At 37.6% G+C, this 17,500-nt stretch overlaps 2 protein-coding genes and 1 pseudogene across 3 annotated transcripts in view; all 3 read right to left on the bottom strand.

The window, feature by feature from the left end:
* LOC307025490 (stanniocalcin-like) overlaps positions 1-1,709 on the bottom strand; it is a 6,564-nt gene extending 4,855 nt beyond the window's left edge. Inside the window, exon 1 of the mRNA XM_079660214.1 lies at positions 1,527-1,709. Within this exon, the coding sequence (XP_079516340.1) occupies positions 1,527-1,638 (112 nt within the window). The 5' untranslated portion in view covers positions 1,639-1,709. The remainder of the gene's footprint in view (positions 1-1,526) is intronic.
* LOC307025356 overlaps positions 1-17,500 on the bottom strand; it is a 246,475-nt pseudogene that overhangs the window by 6,785 nt on the left and 222,190 nt on the right. The window lies entirely within an intron of this gene.
* LOC307023883 (cGMP-dependent protein kinase 1-like) overlaps positions 6,590-17,500 on the bottom strand; it is a 30,402-nt gene continuing 19,491 nt past the window's right edge. The window contains 15 exon segments of the mRNA XM_079657520.1: positions 6,590-7,209; positions 7,284-7,350; positions 8,199-8,261; positions 8,354-8,476; positions 10,837-11,000; positions 12,678-12,819; positions 12,890-12,979; positions 13,588-13,727; positions 14,514-14,610; positions 14,969-15,043; positions 15,126-15,191; positions 16,300-16,391; positions 16,502-16,509; positions 16,512-16,578; positions 16,690-16,753. Coding sequence (XP_079513646.1) covers positions 7,111-7,209; positions 7,284-7,350; positions 8,199-8,261; positions 8,354-8,476; positions 10,837-11,000; positions 12,678-12,819; positions 12,890-12,979; positions 13,588-13,727; positions 14,514-14,610; positions 14,969-15,043; positions 15,126-15,191; positions 16,300-16,391; positions 16,502-16,509; positions 16,512-16,578; positions 16,690-16,753 — 1,357 coding nt within the window. The 3' untranslated portion in view covers positions 6,590-7,110.

The following is a 17,500-nucleotide window of genomic DNA, read 5'->3' as shown; positions in this document are numbered from 1 at the left end:
GGGCCAGATGGCACCGACGAGACACTCAGGGAGACTCACTACAAATATTAAATACACAGAATAAACCGCTCACTTCTTCGAGGGATAAGAAACTAGTAGGCTGTAACCCAGTTGTAACACAGTTAACGTTTACACACAAACAGACCAACAAACGAGTTGACTTCACCGAGCTGTCAAAATGAATGGAGGGAGTATCGAGAGGCGTCAATGACAATATGTAAACACATAATAAATCCATATTAAATCAGCTTCTGCCGGAGAACCAGGACTCACTGACGGAGGAGACGAGGAGCAGCTTCTTCGTAAAAGTAGAAGTACAGATACTCGTGTTTAAAAATACTCTGGTGAAAGTAGAAGTACTGACTAAACTTCTTTACTCAAGTCAAAGTAAAGAGGCTTTGAAATGTACTTCAGTAAAAAGTACCCATAACTAGCAGCTGTTTTAAAGAGTACCTGACCTCCCTTTATATTAATAGAACAATAATGTCATTGTTAGCTAATGAATGTTTCCATGGTGACCAACGGCAACATGACAACGTTTCCATTGGTCCCTCTTCTTTAGAGAAGACCAGGACATGATGGATACACGGATCGTGTTCAAATCAATAGGCACGCAATGACTCTAAATAATAATGATCACGCCACCAAACACACATTCAGACTAAAGGAACCAGCCTGTTTGGAAAATGAGAGAAGTAGAAAGTACAGGTATTTGAGTTCAACATGTAAGAAGTAGAAAGTACAGGTATTTGAGTTCAACATGTGAGAAGTAGAAAGTACAGGTATTTGTGTTCAACATGTAAGAAGTAGAAAGTACAGGTATTTGAGTTCAACATGTAAGAAGTAGAAAGTACAGGTATTTGAGTTCAACATGTAAGAAGTAGAAAGTACAGGTATTTGTGTTCAAAATGTAAGAAGTAGAAAGTACAGGTATTTGAGTTCAACATGTGAGAAGTAGAAAGTACAGGTATTTGAGTTCAACATGTAAGAAGTAGAAAGTACAGGTATTTGAGTTCAACATGTAAGAAGTAGAAAGTACAGGTATTTGAGTTCAACATGTAAGAAGTAGAAAGTACAGGTATTTGAGTTCAACATGTGAGAAGTAGAAAGTACAGGTATTTGTGTTCAACATGTAAGAAGTAGAAAGTACAGGTATTTGAGTTCAACATGTAAGAAGTAGAAAGTACAGGTATTTGAGTTCAACATGTAAGAAGTAGAAAGTACAGGTATTTGAGTTCAACATGTAAGAAGTAGAAAGTACAGGTATTTGAGTTCAACATGTAAGAAGTAGAAAGTACAGGTATTTGAGTTCAACATGTAAGAAGTAGAAAGTACAGGTATTTGAGTTCAACATGTAAGAAGTAGAAAGTTCAGGTATTTGGGTTCAAAAAGAAGTCAAAGTAAAAAGCATTCAGAAAAATAAGTAGTGGAGTAAAGTACTGATACCAGAAACATGTACTTAAGTACAGTAACAAAGTATTTGTACTCCACTACTTCCCTCTGGGAGCAGGAGAACCAGGACTCACTGGGGGTGTTGGAGGAGAATCGTGCCCGACGAGGAGCAGCTTCTTCGGGCAGCAGCTCGAAGCAGGAGGCCGTGCTGAGAACCAGCAGGAGGGCCAGCGGAGTGGAACACATGTCTCTGGAGGAAGAGGAGGAGGAAGAGGAAGGACGTCCTGGATCTGAGGTTTTCTTTATTATTTGAAATACTGCTCCTGAGTGTGTGTTCCTGCTCTCCGTCCACATGGTATTTATATCCTGTCCGCACGATGCCGACCAATCAGAGCGCAGGGCTGTTAATGGTTTATTTGTGCGGGAATGAACTCAAACACTAATTGGGTTTTTCCACACATGACTCAACATGTACGGAGTTTCCGGTGGAGTGAACTCAGGATACATTCAGACTCTAAAGGGGAACCATACATGTTGAGAGGAGATAACAGCATAACATAATAGATATTAAGATGAAAGTCCCAAAGTATATTGATTTCATTAGTTCATTAAATTACAAGTTTTCTGTGATTTCTTTCCACAGAACTGGAGATTTGTCTCACTGTAATAACTGCATTTGTTACATTGTTATTACTATAGAGATAGCAGAGAGGACGTAGAGATAGCAGAGAGGACGTATAGGATATGTGTGACGTATATATTTCATATGTACTCAAAGAAGTACACAGATCGTGTACTTAAGTACGAGTAGTAATTCTACTGTGTTACAAGTCCTACGTTTAAATATTATTTAGAAAAGATAAAGCATTCAAATAAAGTCTTTTTAAAGGGAGACACTTTAAGGTCATTTGGTATTTTTTATTATAATTTGATTTTTACTGCATTTTTTAATTATTTGATTCTACTAAATTCATACAAAAAAAAGAAGCATATTTCATACACACAAAGATGAACACAATGAGTAGAAGAAGGAAGGCTGAAGCATAGCTTATGGGAAGTAGCCCCTCCGTGAATCATACGGATATAACATTGGCATTATTGCGTCAAAAACGTATAGAAATGAAGAAATAAAGAAAACTGGGGAAAAAATAAATAAAAGCACATTTAATAAATATATAAGAAAAACTAGATGGAGGGTCATTTTCTGCACATGTCAATAGCAGTTTCAACTACCATTTTAGAAAAGGAAAAAACTACATATAAATATAATATACATAATACACATGTACTTGGCAAATGAATAATAATTATAATAATATATGCATATAAACACACACACACACACACACACACACACACACACACACACACACACACACACACACACACACACACACACACACACACACACACACACACACACACACACACACGCACGCACGCACACACACACACACACACACACACACGCGCACACACACACACACACACACACGCACACACACACACACACACACACATGCACACACACACACACACACACACACACACACACACACACACACACACACACACACACACACACACACTCACACACACACACACACACACACACACACACACACACACACACATGCACACACACACACACACACACACACACACACACACACACACACACACACACACACACACACACACACACACACACACACACACACACACACACACACACACACACACACACACACACACACACACACACACACACACACACGTTATTAGGCATTTTGTTATGGAAAATGTTGTGCATTATCAGTATACTGTTTTAAGCTTTTCTATATCCACACATTTTAATAGATTGAGTTTTTTAAATATGAGAGTTGTATGTTAATATTTACCAACGCCACAGACTATTCGTAATACTTTTCTTTGTGATGTTATTATTTTTTGTAGATTTGTTGAGTACGTGTTTCCCATATTTCGGAGAAATAGACTGTTATAAAGAGTTCTGAGTGTTTGTTCTTAGTGTGATACAAAATCCCTATTGTTTTGACAGTTTAGTTTGTACATCATTGATATGGTGCTTCCAGTTGAAATGTCGGAAGAATTTAATACATACGAAAATATACACAATAATCCCCAAAACGGTTTAAATGAAATCGGATTTACACCAGTTTAATCTTCCTTTTTAACGTATCCCAGAATAACGCACAGATTTGAGGTCCTGTGTGTTTTTGAAGGCGTCTGTTATCTGTGGGAACTTTTCTAAAAATACCCTCAGCGGGAGGAAACAGGACGCGGCGTCGTTTCTGATTCTGCTCACGTTTGTTTTTCCTGTGAAGTCGTTCAGTCGAGCAGAGAGACCCTGAACGCACCATGACACTTCAATGTCCTCCGGGGAAACACCCATGCACTTACTTCTTTTAAAAGAACCCAAAAACAATGTAAAATACTTTAATACAAAGTTAAAATTCAGAACTAAACGTATAAAGATAATCTATATCATAATCAGAACGCTTTATTTACCCTGGGGAATTCGGTTTGTGACAGTTAAGAATAAAATAAAAATAAAATGTTTATTTAAATTAAACATAGGAAGTTCGATTTAGAATATGCAATTAAAAGATCAAATGAAGATATTTATAAAAATAGAAGAATTTAAAGTAAAAATATGCAATATAATAATAACAAATGCATTAAAAATAAAAATATATTTAATAAATAACAGCCCAGGAAACTATTAAATGTATGAAATAAAAAAAGAAATTCTACAATTTACAGCAATTAAGACACTAAGACTAATTAAAGAAAAACAAACTTAGTGCTACAGTGTGCACGTTTTATCCGAATGAACTATAAAGAGTATCTCTAACAGACGAAGCCTCTGCATGTCTGTGAATGTGATGTGTGTTATTTCGGGAGCAGTGGAAAAAGTGTGTGTGTCTTATCTCCACTCAGAGATCAGTGAGTGTGTGTGAGGGGGTCGTTAGTGGAGGCGCTGCGTTTCCATCAGAACCAGTGACCCTCTGCTGCAGGTCAACACACACACACACACACACACACACACACACACACACACACACACACACACACACACACACACACACACACACACACACACACACACAGAGACACACACAGAGACACACACACACACACACACACACACACACACTCACACACACACACACACACACACACACACACACACACACACACACACACACACACACACACACACACACACACACACACACACACACACACACACACACACACACACACACACACAGTTATGAACCTTTTTCTCCTCTCCTAATTCTCTAGATTATTCGGGTCACATCTAAAACAATGGAGATCGGATTAAAAGTATTTATTTATTTATTTTGAGTTTTGAGAAGAAGTGAAAATTCTGAGGTAGAAATACAAAATCTGAGAAGAGTCAAAAATGATTAGAAAAGTTGAAAATTATGAAAAGAAAATCTAAATTCTTTGAAAAATCCCAAAATGTTGAGAAAAATCCAAACAAAAAAACTTAAAATAATGAGATAAACTTTTTTTTTAAATGTACACTTCTTAGAAAATTCTAAATTATAAGAAAAACGTAAATTCTTAGAAATTCTTTTTTTGTTTATTAGATTACCCATTTCAAATTAAAATACAGTCATTTCAGTCACGTTCACTTTAAAACCTACAAAACCAGAAAGGATAACTAAAAACAGAGTAATTTCGGTTTGACGGGTCGAATGCAATAATGAAATGATAATGGTCGTCAGTAGGGATGGGTATCGAGAACCGGTACTAAGTCAGTATCGGTATGCCGTTAAGCCGCTGGACAAACGGTGCTGCTATCGGTAGGCCTATATGAATTACGCTACTTCCTTAGTTTAAACAATTCTGGTTGGTTGGAAACCCTCATCCCGTGTGACCTATCCGGATTGAGTACCACTCTGATTGGCCACTGTGAATGCCACTCGTCATCTCTCCTAACAGCGCTCTTATTGTTGTTAGACTCCCGGGAGCAGACGCAACATCTTGCTAGAAACAGCGTCTCAAGGCTTCTTAACATTTAACAACCTATTAATGATGCATACCCACTTAACGGGAAGAAACTCAGCTAACAGACGATATGAACCGTTTGATCTACACGGAACAGAAGTCCAACACCAAGAGTCTAAATCAACACTTAGCGAAACGGGCTAACGGCTACTTTAGCACATAACTACCAAAATCGATCTTTTCTACATCTTTGTTATCTGCACAAACGACAGATCACATGAAAGCTGAGATTCCACAGGTTCCATTGGTATAAGTCTCATCAGACTCGTCAGTCACCAACAGTTGTTTTATTCTTTTAAATAATTACCTGATTTAAAACTGAACACAGTGGAATAAATCCTCAAAGACAAACTCACGTGAAAACACAACCAAGGCATTTTATTGTTTGTACAAAAATCACGTTGTTTCTCAATAAAATACATTTATTTTTAAATAAAAGAATGACCTCCATACTGAAGATTAAGAGAAGTCAAACATTGAAACAAATATTTACAGGAAAATACATTTAGAAAGTCTATTAAAAAATTCTCAAAATAATTCTTTTTAATATAACAGATTTTTAAATGGCTTTCTATCACACACCTTTTTCTCAATGCATTCAGATGCTCAGGACTAGGCTTGTTTTTCAAAATAAAAGCCTCATTGTGTGACTGTATTCTTAAAGGAAGCTTGTTTTTCAAAATAAAAGCCTCATTGTGTGACTGTATCCTTAAAGGAAGCTTGTTTTTCAAAATAAAAGCCTCATTGTGTGACTGTATCCTTAAAGGAAGCTTGTTTTTCAAAATAAAAGCCTCATTGTGTAACTATATCCTTGAAGGAAGCATGTATTTCAAAATAAAAGCCTAATTGTGTAACTGTATCCTTAAAGGAAGATTGTTTTTCAAAATAAAAGCCTCATTGTGTGACTGTATCCTTAAAGGAAGCATGTATTTCAAAATAAAAGCGTCATAATGTAACTATATCCTTAAAGGAAGCATGTATTTCAAAATAAAAGCCTAATTGTGTAACTATATCCTTAAAGGAAGCATGTATTTCAAAATAAAAGCGTCATAATGTAACTATATCCTTAAAGGAAGCATACATTTCAAAATAAAAGCCTAATTGTGTAACTATATCCTTAAAGGAAGCATGTATTTCAAAATAAAAGCCTAATTGTGTAACTATATCCTTAAAGGAAGCATACATTTCAAAATAAAAGCCTAATTGTGTAACTATATCCTTAAAGGAAGCATGTATTTCAAAATAAAAGCGTTATAATGTAACAGTATTCTTAAAGGAAGCATGTATTTCAAAATAAAAGCGTCATAATGTAACTGTATTCTTAAAGGAAGCATATATTTCAAAATAAAAGGCCTAGCAAGTAATTGTAACGTAACAGAAAGCTCAGGATTAGGTTTGTATTTCAAAATAAAAACCTCATGGTGTAAATGTGTCCTTGTGCATTCATATGTTTTTATTGTCTTTATATTATGACTTCATCTTCCATCATTTATTTATCATTAAATGTTATGATTATTCCAAACATCTAATTTATTCTCCCATAAATTATTATTTGTTATTCTTTTTCCTGTAATAACTAAAATGCTTGAAATATAAAGCTATTTCTTAGGGCTTATACTATAAAATAAATAAATACATATATTTGAATGTTTTTCCCTAAAACTCCAGGTCCCAGCCGGACTCTTCGTCAGGAGGAGGGTCTTCTGTGTCCTCGGGGAAATAGTCAAAGTTGCTGGTGTCCAAAGGTCCTTCCACCTGGTATGAAAACACATATTAATACTCAGTACTCTGTGTACTCTGTGTACTTTTACCCCGTACAGGATACTCACTGCGGGGGTGAACGGAGAGGCGATGGTTCCCTGACGGAGGCCTTCCCAGTTGAAGCCTTCAAACCACCTGCAGGACAAACATGTTCATATATTTTTTAAAGACAGGAATATATTTAGAATATTTTTTATATATTATTATGTTTTATTTACTTATTATTTAAATGTATTTGCCACTTATTTCCTTCACAGATATCAGAAAAACAATACTTAGGGTACATCCATTTGCTCTAATAATAATATTAATCATAATAATAATAAATTGTAAAATATAAAATGTATGAATATACACTTGAATAATAAAATAATAATACAAATAATAAATACAAAAAATAACAATTCTTATAAAACGTGAAAACTACGAGAAAAACGTCCACATTTTGTAATGTCAATCATTGGAAATCGATGATCAGGCTCGATATATGGTTAAATATAGCAGTAGGCGATCGATGTCCACAGATGAGAGTAATATCTACGTCACTTTATGGCCACGCCCACTTTTGGGGGAAACCAACGCTGTCATTTGAACGGCGGTCGATACAAGTTCTGAAGTTTTTGCCCATTTGAAATCGACGATCTGGCTCGATATATGGTTAAATTAAAATCAGTAGGCGAGGCTGTAATTTTGCCAGCTGTTACTCTCATGAACGAAGCAGAACATAATTGTTGTATCATGCCAACAAGCTGCTGTGTCGTTTATTGCAAATCAAACATTAAAACAAATCCAGAGTTCAGTGTTTCTGTACTTCCTCTAAGAAGAAAGGACAGTAACAGAAGAGCTCTGTGGCTTCAGGCTCGATCGCCGTTCAAATGACAGCGTTGGTTTCCCCAAAAGTGGGCGGAGCCGCCATTTTGGCCCGGAAGTGACGCATGTGTTACTCTCATGTATCGTGACATCCCATAATGATCTCGTCTCACTTGTGTTTCTGGATGTCCTTCGCTCCATTTTTCTGATTCCCCAGCCGCTCTGAAGGATTGTCTCTGAGATTAAAAAAACACAATTAGACGTAAAAAAAAAAGTTCAAACCAGTCGTCAGTTTTACTTTAATTTTCGATGAAGGATAATTGATCACCTGCAGAGGCGTTTGATGAGGTTGGCGGCGCTTTTGGCGATTTTTTTAGGAAACTCGATCATGTCGATGCCTCGCAGGATGATGTTGTACGTCTTCATGGGATCAGATTCTGAAAATGGAGGACTGAGGACAGAGGGAAAATGGTAGGAATTACAAACAGTTGATATAAGTGTCTTTAACGGAGTGGTGCTGTAGTGTCGTATTTCTGTGTTGGACCCTGAATGCAGCATCTCCCTGGTTCCCTCCACAAAAAGACAACAGGATTTCTCCATTGGATTTTTAATTATTGCATAAAAATAATCCCAGCAAGTAATAGAGATGTAACAGAAAGGTCAGGATTAGGTTTCTATTTCAAAATAAAAGCCTCATAGTGTAACTGTATCCTTTAAGCAAGATCCGGAAGAGATGTATTCCAAAATAAAATAAGTAATTGTTACGTAACATAAAGCTCAGGATTAGGCTTGTATTTCAAAAATAAAAGCCTCATAGTGTAACTGTATTCTTAAAGGAAGCATGTATTTCAAAATAAAAGCCTCATAATGTAACTGTATCCTTAAAGGAAGCATGTATTTCAAAACAAAAGCCTCATAGTATAACTGTATCCTTAAAGGAAGCATGTATTTCAAAATAAAAGCCTCATAATGTAACTGTATTCTTAAAGGAAGCATGTATTTCAAAACAAAAGCCTCATAGTATAACTGTATCCTTAAAGGAAGCATGTATTTCAAAACAAAAGCCTCATAGTATAACTGTATCCTTAAAGGAAGCATGTATTTCAAAATAAAAGCCTCATAATGTAACTGTATTCTTAAAGGAAGCATGTATTTCAAAATAAAAGCCTCATAGTATAACTGTATCCTTAAAGCAGTGGTTCTCAAACTTTTTCTGTCAGGCCCCCCCTTTGGAGAAAAAAAAAAGTCGGGCCCCCCCAAAACGAATAATCAGGCTCAGTGGCGGCGCCAGAGATTTATTTTGGGGGTGCTGTGGGGTAGCTTGACATTTCATAGAGGGTGCTCAAACATTTAGGGTTTCCCATTAATGTACCGGTCGCTACAGTGGAATTTTCTACTGCAACAATCCCCACGCAAATACACAACGTACCCGCGACTGTTACAATGAAGGCTCGATATTCAGCTCACGGCATATAGGTGTAAGCAGGGATAAAGTGCTATTTTTATAGGTGATGTGTGGACGTCACATAGGGGGGTCCGGGGGCAAGCTTCCCCGGGAAGATTTATTTTTAAATATTGAAGTTAAAAGCATCAATCTGGTGCACTTTGAGAGCGAAAGGAAGAGATCTATGGATACATCTCTCAACACCCATATGAAACAGAAATGTAAACAGATTTACTTTTTCTTGATGGATATTTTACAAATCACCCTTTTAAACTTTATTCTTGTTTTACTGTCAGATAGTATTTCATACCTGTTTTTCATTTATTCTCTTATTTTTTTATAACTATAATGATCATATAAACGTGTGCCTCGGAAATAATTATTTACATTAATGGTGACCAAAACATTTGAGACCCACTGAGATAACACTGAGAGAGTCCTTTAGCTCTCAGTCTGACAGGAGAGGACTCTCCTCCACTTTGTTGTTGAAAAAACTCCTTATATCCGTTAGCGTAGCTCGCTAGCACCAGAAGCTAACAACAACGATCTCCAGTACCGGTGCGCTCTCTCTCTCTCTCACGCGCACACAAAATGGCTCGTTCCACACACACACACAGAGCCGAGCTTTAATGAAACAGAGACCCAGACGTAATAGTACTGTACTGCATCATATTATTTTCGAATCAATAATTTTTCAAATTATGATTTTTATTTTATTTATTTTTTTTATCTTTTTTTTTTTTTTTTTATAACCATTTTTCCTCCTGGTCTCTCGCGCCCCCCCCCTGGCATGCCTCTGCGCCCACCAGGGGGGGCGCGCCCCCCACTTTGAGAACCACTGCCTTAAAGGAAGCATGTATTTCAAAATAAAAGCCTCGTAATGTAACAGTATCCTTTAAGCAAGATCAAGAAAAGAGAAATGTATTCCAAAATAAAATAAGTAATTGTTACGTAACAGAAAGCTCAGGATTAGGCTTGTATTTCAAAATAAAAGCCTCATAATGTAACTGTATTCTTAAAGGAAGCATGTATTTCAAAATAAAAGCCTCATAATGTAACTGTATTCTTAAAGGAAGCATGTATTTCAAAATAAAAGCCTCATAATGTAACTGTATTCTTAAAGGAAGCATGTATTTCAAAATAAAAGGCCTAGCAAGTAATTGTAACGTAACAGAAAGCTCAGGATTAGGCTTGTATTTCAAAATAAAAGACCCACAGTGGGAATGTGGTGCCCCGTGTGAGGCTGTTTGGGAGCAGTTCTGTAGAAAACCATCAACATGTGCAACCCAACCTTTAATAGCTTACAGCAAACTAGAATTGGGGATAAATGTGACTGACGGTGTGAAACTGAAATACTTCCAGCCTACCTGCCACTGAGCAGCTCAAAGACCAGTATTCCCAGAGACCAGCAGTCTGCAGAGCTGTCGTGGCCCTTATTCAGGATGATCTCAGGGGCCACGTACTCTGGAGTCCCACAAAACGTCCACGTCTTCTTACCCAGACCCACTTTCTTAGCAAAGCCAAAGTCCACCTGAAACGCACATTGAGAATACTTTCATTTTAGCATTGCTGGGATTTTTCACCGTCTGCTTCACCTGCACCAGGGCGCTGACACATGGCCTTATTAAGTGTTGGTACTTCCTCTTAGAGCCAGGTTTATGAACCTTTACTCAAAATGTTGATTATTTCTCAAATTCAAAAGATTCTGATTTTTTTCTCAGAAAATCTCAAAATTCTGACATTTTTCAGAAAATCTCAAAATTCTGACTTTTTCGCAAATTCTCAAGATTCTAATTCTGAAAACACACATTGAGAATACTTTCAGTTTTTGCATTGTTGGGATTTTTCACCGTATGGTACTTCCAGTTAGAGCCTGCTTTATCAAATATTACTCTCCAAATAAACTAGTACCAAAGTACTGACACTTTATCGTTGACAAACTAACCATTTAAATTACCAATATGAGATGAGTTTGTTCAGATAAGGCTATTTCTGGGGGACTTTTTTCTCAAAAATAGACACGGAAAATATGACAATTCTTAAAAAATCTGTTGGATTTTTTAAAAAAATCTAAAAATTATAGAATTCAGAAAATCTAAAAATTCGGACTTTTCTCAAAATGTTAAAAAAATGCATCATGAAATATCAAGATTCTGACTTTTCTTAAAATTCTGACTTTTTCTCAAAATCTCAAGATTCTGCCTTTTTTTTGAAAATCTATAAATTCTGACTTTTTTTTAGAAAATCTATCAATTCTGACTTTTTTAGAAAATCTATAAATTCTGACTTTTCCTCCCTACATTTGTACTTTTTCTGAAAATCAATGTCACATGTCCTCCTGCAGTCACTAACAGAGGAGGCTGTAAAACCATCCCATCGCCTCAGCTGAGAATCATCTCTGATAAAACGCACTGTTAACAATAAACTGCTTTATTCTTAAGATTCTGACTTTTTTCTCAAAATCTAAATATTCTTACTTTTTTCAGAAAATCTCAAAATTATAATTTTTCTCTCTAAATCTCCAAATTATCTTTTTTTCCTAAAAATCTCCAAATGTTGAATTGTTTCTGAAAATCTCTAGATTCTGATTTTTCTCCAAATGTTGATTTGTTTCTGAAATCTCAAGAATCTGACTTTTCTCAAAATTCTGACTTTTTTCAGGAAATCTCAAAATTCTGACTTTTTTCAGAAAATCTCAAAATTCTGACTTTTTCCCCCAAAATTCTGACTTTTTTCTGTCACATGTCCTCCTGCAGTCACTTACAGAGGATGCTGTAAAACCATCCCATCACCTCAACTGAGAATGATCTCTGATGAAACGCACTGTTAACAATAAACTGCTTTATTCTTAAGATTCTGACTTTTTTCTAAAATTCGAAATATTCTGAAATTGTTCTTAAAATCTCAAAATTCTGACTTTTTCTCAAAATCTCAAAATTCTGACTTTTTCTCAAAATCTCAAAATTCTGACTTTTTCTCAAAATCTCAAAATTCTGACTTTTTTCTCAAAGTTCTGATCTTGTTGAAAATCACAATTTTTTTTTATTAGTTTCTTCAAATCTCAAAATTCTGACTTTTAAAAAAAAAACTATATTCTGGCGTTTTCTGAAATTCAAAAAATGTACAGATGTTACTGTTATATGTCCTCCTGCAGTCACTAACAGAGGATGCTGTAAAACTAGAGAAGGTGAATGAGACGTGTGCAGACCAGCTTGGCGTATCCCCGCTGGTCCAGGATGATGTTCTCAGGCTTCAGGTCTCTGTAGATGATTCCTCTGCAGTGCAGGAAGGCCAGAGCCTCGACCACGCAGCCGGTGTAGAACCGAGTCATGCCGTCATCAAAAGATCCTCTGAAACACATTCAGAGCTGACGCTGAGGAAATCATGGACCTGAACACGCACGAAGTGTAAATCACTCACCTGTCTCTGAGCAGGGTCCACAGCTCTCCTCCCAGGCACGCCTCCAGCAGCATGTACAGATATTTGGAGTCTCTGAAAGTCCGATACAACCTGCAGGAAGAGGGTTCAAAGTTTAATTTAAAGGAATGGTTTCCATGTGAAAGTCTGAAAAGGCTAAATTCTATTTTTTCTCCTACTGCTAACATTCCCCGTGTTCAGTGGGCATTGACAGCACTTGCAATATTGTTCCATCCAGCGTCCTGAAAGCAGTTACTCAATGGAGCTTTTATTTTGAAAAAACATGAACATTCCTGAGCTTCCTGTAGGTATTAAGTAAAACCTATGGGGCTTTTATTTTGAAAAACACGCTTCCTCCTGAGCTTCCTATAACGATAGAGTAACAATGGGGCTTTTTATTTTGAAAAAACATACCTCTTAAGCTTTCTGTAAGTATAAGGTAAATCTATATGATTTAAAATATTCAAAAATGCAGACATTTGCCTAAATCTCAGGACTAAATTGTCACACCTTTTTTTTGTAGATTATAATTGGTTACGATAGTCACCATCAGCAGGGACCAAAAGAAACTAGATATGATGCATCCGTTTTGATATCCCTTACAGACAATCCAGGAGAAAGCCACCTCTTGCCATCACTTAGAAAGTCTTAAGTGCTTCTTATATTACAGCTGAGTAAATCCTCAGCATCAGTAGTTTGACCTGATGATGAAGGGACTGTGAGCCTCCACCATGATGCGGCGCTCAGACAGGATGTGGCCCTGCTGGCTGGTGTCCATGATGTGACGCTTCTTCAACACTTTCAGGGCAAAAGATCTGCTGGTATCGCTCTTTAGTTGCACCTAAACATAAAAGATTAAGACCAGAAAGGTTAGAAAGTGGTGCAGTGTCCCTGAAGGCAGCATCTCCCTGCTCCAATGAGATTTCTCCATGTGATTTTGAATTATTTGAAGTAAAAAGCTAATGTTGGGCTATAAAGGAACTACAGCACGGTCACATGACTTCATGTCAAAACCGCTAAGCTAAAGGAGGCTAATGTTGGGCTATAAAGGAACTACAGCACGGTCACATGACTTCACGTCACCACCGCTAAGCTAAAGGTGGCTAATGTTGGGCTATAAAGGAACTACAGCACGGTCACATGACTTCACGTCACCACCGCTAAGCTAAAGGTGGCTAATGTTGGGCTATAAAGGAACTACAGCACGGTCACATGACTTCACGTCACCACCGCTAAGCTAAAGGTGGCTAATGTTGGGCTATAAAGGAACTACAGCACGGTCACATGACTTCACGTCACCACCGCTAAGCTAAAGGAGGCTAATGTTGGGCTATAAAGGAACTACAGCACGGTCACATGACTTCACGTCACCACCGCTAAGCTAAAGGAGGCTAATGTTGGGCTATAAAGGAACTACAGCACGGTCACATGACTTCACGTCACCACCGCTAAGCTAAAGGAGGCTAATGTTGGGCTATAAAGGAACTACAGCACGGTCACATGACTTCACGTCACCACCGCTAAGCTAAAGGGGGCTAATGTTGAGCTATAAAGGAACTACAGCACGGTCACATGACTTCACCTTTATATTCGATATATTATATTTGATGTATCATGCTTTCCTCACCAGCTCCACTCGACTGAAGCCTCCCATCCCCAGAGTGCAGATGGTGTTGAAACTACTCAGAGAAACACTGGAGAAGAAATCTGCTTCTACCTGCAAACTAAAGAGAGGAGGAAACAGGAATACATTACATGAGAACCAACTCTCTTTCAAGGTGAGATGCTTTCAGTGAACTCTCAATCTACATTTCACCAAATTTCCAGAAAATCATCAAAAGAAAAAGGAATTAATGTTTGTTTCCATCCAATATTGTTAAAAAAAAACAGCTGAGCTAATTCTCCAGCTCGTGTCTATTCAATTCCAAATAGTTTCCAAAAGTACAATATTAAGCACACTTGTTGTTCAAGTCCTCTCCTGCAGCTCTTATATAAACCTTACAATACTGAGCTCAGGAAGAGGCCTGCTTTTCAAAATAAAAGCCCCAGAAAGCAACAACACAGCTTTTCCATGATACTGACTTGGCTTTGACCTCGTCGCTGTCGAGCTGCTTGTTGTTGACGTCCTCCAGTCCTCCGATCAGCTGTTTGAAAGACCTTTAGGGACGCAGATACTCTTTTTAAGTGTTTATTTACTGGATTAGAACAATGTTCACGCTGAACAGAGAGCCTCACTCACTCTCTGTCGATCACCAGACATGTGACGTCTCCCACTGCCGTCACACTGGCTGTACGAACATCCTCCCTGAATGCAGAAAGGAAAGGAAATGCAGGATTAATTTCTGTGTCAGAGTACTGATTTTCTACTTTAAAGAGTCCTCTCCTTCTGATGTTCAGGTGTATATCAGTATGTAGTGTCTCTACTTTAAAGAGTCCTCTCCTGCTGATGTTCAGGTGTATATCAGTATGTAGTGTCTCTACTTTAAAGAGTCCTCTCCTGCTGATGTTCAGGTGTATATCAGTATGTAGTGTCTCTACTTTAAAGAGTCCTCTCCTGCTGATGTTCAGGTGTATATCAGTATGTAGTGTCTCTACTTTAAAGAGTTCTCTCCTGCTGATGTTCAGGTGTATATCAGTATGTAGTGTCTCTACTTTAAAGAGTTCTCTCCTGCTGATGTTCAGGTGTATATCAGTATGTAGTGTCTCTACTTTAAAGAGTCCTCTCCTGCTGATGTTCAGGTGTATATCAGTATGTAGTGTCTCTACTTTAAAGAGTCCTCTCCTACTGATGTTCAGGTGTATATCAGTATGTAGTGTCTCTACTTTAAAGAGTTCTCTCCTGCTGATGTTCAGGTGTATATCAGTATGTAGTGTCTCTACTTTAAAGAGTTCTCTCCTGCTGATGTTCAGGTGTATATCAGTATGTAGTGTCTCTACTTTAAAGAGTCCTCTCCTACTGATGTTCAGGTGTATATCAGTATGTAGTGTCTCTACTTTAAAGAGTCCTCTCCTACTGATGTTCAGGTGTATATCAGTATGTAGTGTCTCTACTTTAAAGAGTCCTCTCCTACTGATGTTCAGGTGTATATCAGTATGTAGTGTCTCTACTTTAAAGAGTCCTCTCCTGCTGATGTTCAGGTGTATATCAGTATGTAGTGTATCTACTTTAAAGAGTCCTCTCCTGCTGATGTTCAGGTGTATATCAGTATGTAGTGTCTCTACTTTAAAGAGTCCTCTCCTGCTGATGTTCAGGTGTATATCAGTATGTAGTGTCTCTACTTTAAAGAGTCCTCTCCTGCTGATGTTCAGGTGTATATCAGTATGTAGTGTCTCTACTTTAAAGAGTCCTCTCCTGCTGATGTTCAGGTGTATATCAGTATGTAGTGTCTCTACTTTAAAGAGTCCTCTCTCACCCTTTCAGAGCTTGCTCTCCAAACCAGTCTCCTTTGCCCAGCGTCTTCATCACCTGCTCGTCTCCAGGTGAGCTTTGCTGCGTCATCTTCACCTGTTCACACAGGCACATATTAAATAACAACGTTAAACGTTTTGTTTGTTTTGCATTTTATCAAATGAGAGATCCACCCGTAATGCTTCCCTCCTCCTCCTCCTCCTCACCTGCCCTCGCTGATGATGAAGAACGTGTCTCCGGTGGCTCCCTGACGGATAATGTAATCACAGTCGCTGTAATGAGTCTGAGAGAGGACACACGTACGTCAAACATGTGAACACGTCCGATGGAATATCAGATACCGTATTCCTGCAAAGCTTTTTATAGAAGACTGATTCTTTATTCAAACTGTCACCTCTTCCAAAACATCGGCCAGTTTGCTGAGGATGTCCTCGGGAAGAGACCGCAAAGAGGGAACGCTGTAGAGAGTTTGGAGAGAGGGCAAAGTACACACATCCTTTACTCAAGTAGAAGTACAGATACTCGTTTAAAAATACTCTGGTGAAAGTAGAAGTATTGACTAAACTTCTTTACTCAAGTCAAAGTAAAGAACTTTGAAATGTACTTCAGTAAAAAGTACCCATAACTAGCAGCTGTTTTAAAGAGTACCTGACCTCCCTTTATATTAATAGAACAATAATGTCATTGTTAGCTAATGAATGTTTCCATGGTGACCAACGGCAACATGACAACGTTTCCATTGGTCCCTCTTCTTTAGAGAAGACCAGGAAATGATGGATACACGGATCGTGTTCAAATCAATAGGCACGCAATGACTCTAAATAATAATGATCACGCCACAAAACACACATTCAGACTAAAGGAACCAGCCTGTTTGGAAAATGAGAGAAGTAGAAAGTACACGTATTTGAGTTCAACATGTAAGAAGTAGAAGGTACAGGTATTTGAGTTCAACATGTAAGAAGTAGAAAGTACAGGTATTTGTGTTCAACATGTGAGAAGTAGAAAGTACAGGTATTTGAGTTCAACATGTAAGAAGTAGAAAGTACAGGTATTTGAGTTCAACATGTAAGAAGTAGAAAGTACAGGTATTTGAGTTCAACATGTAAGAAGTAGAAAGTATAGGTATTTGAGTTCAACATGTAAGAAGTAGAAAGTACAGGTATTTGAGTTCAACATGTAAGAAGTAGAAAGTACAGGTATTT

Source organism: Notothenia rossii, assembly GCF_949606895.1.
Source record: "Notothenia rossii genome assembly, chromosome: 11".
Lineage (NCBI taxonomy): Eukaryota > Metazoa > Chordata > Actinopteri > Perciformes > Nototheniidae > Notothenia > Notothenia rossii.
The sequence above is the reverse complement of the archived record's forward strand: the minus strand, read 5'-3'. Positions and strand labels throughout refer to the sequence as shown.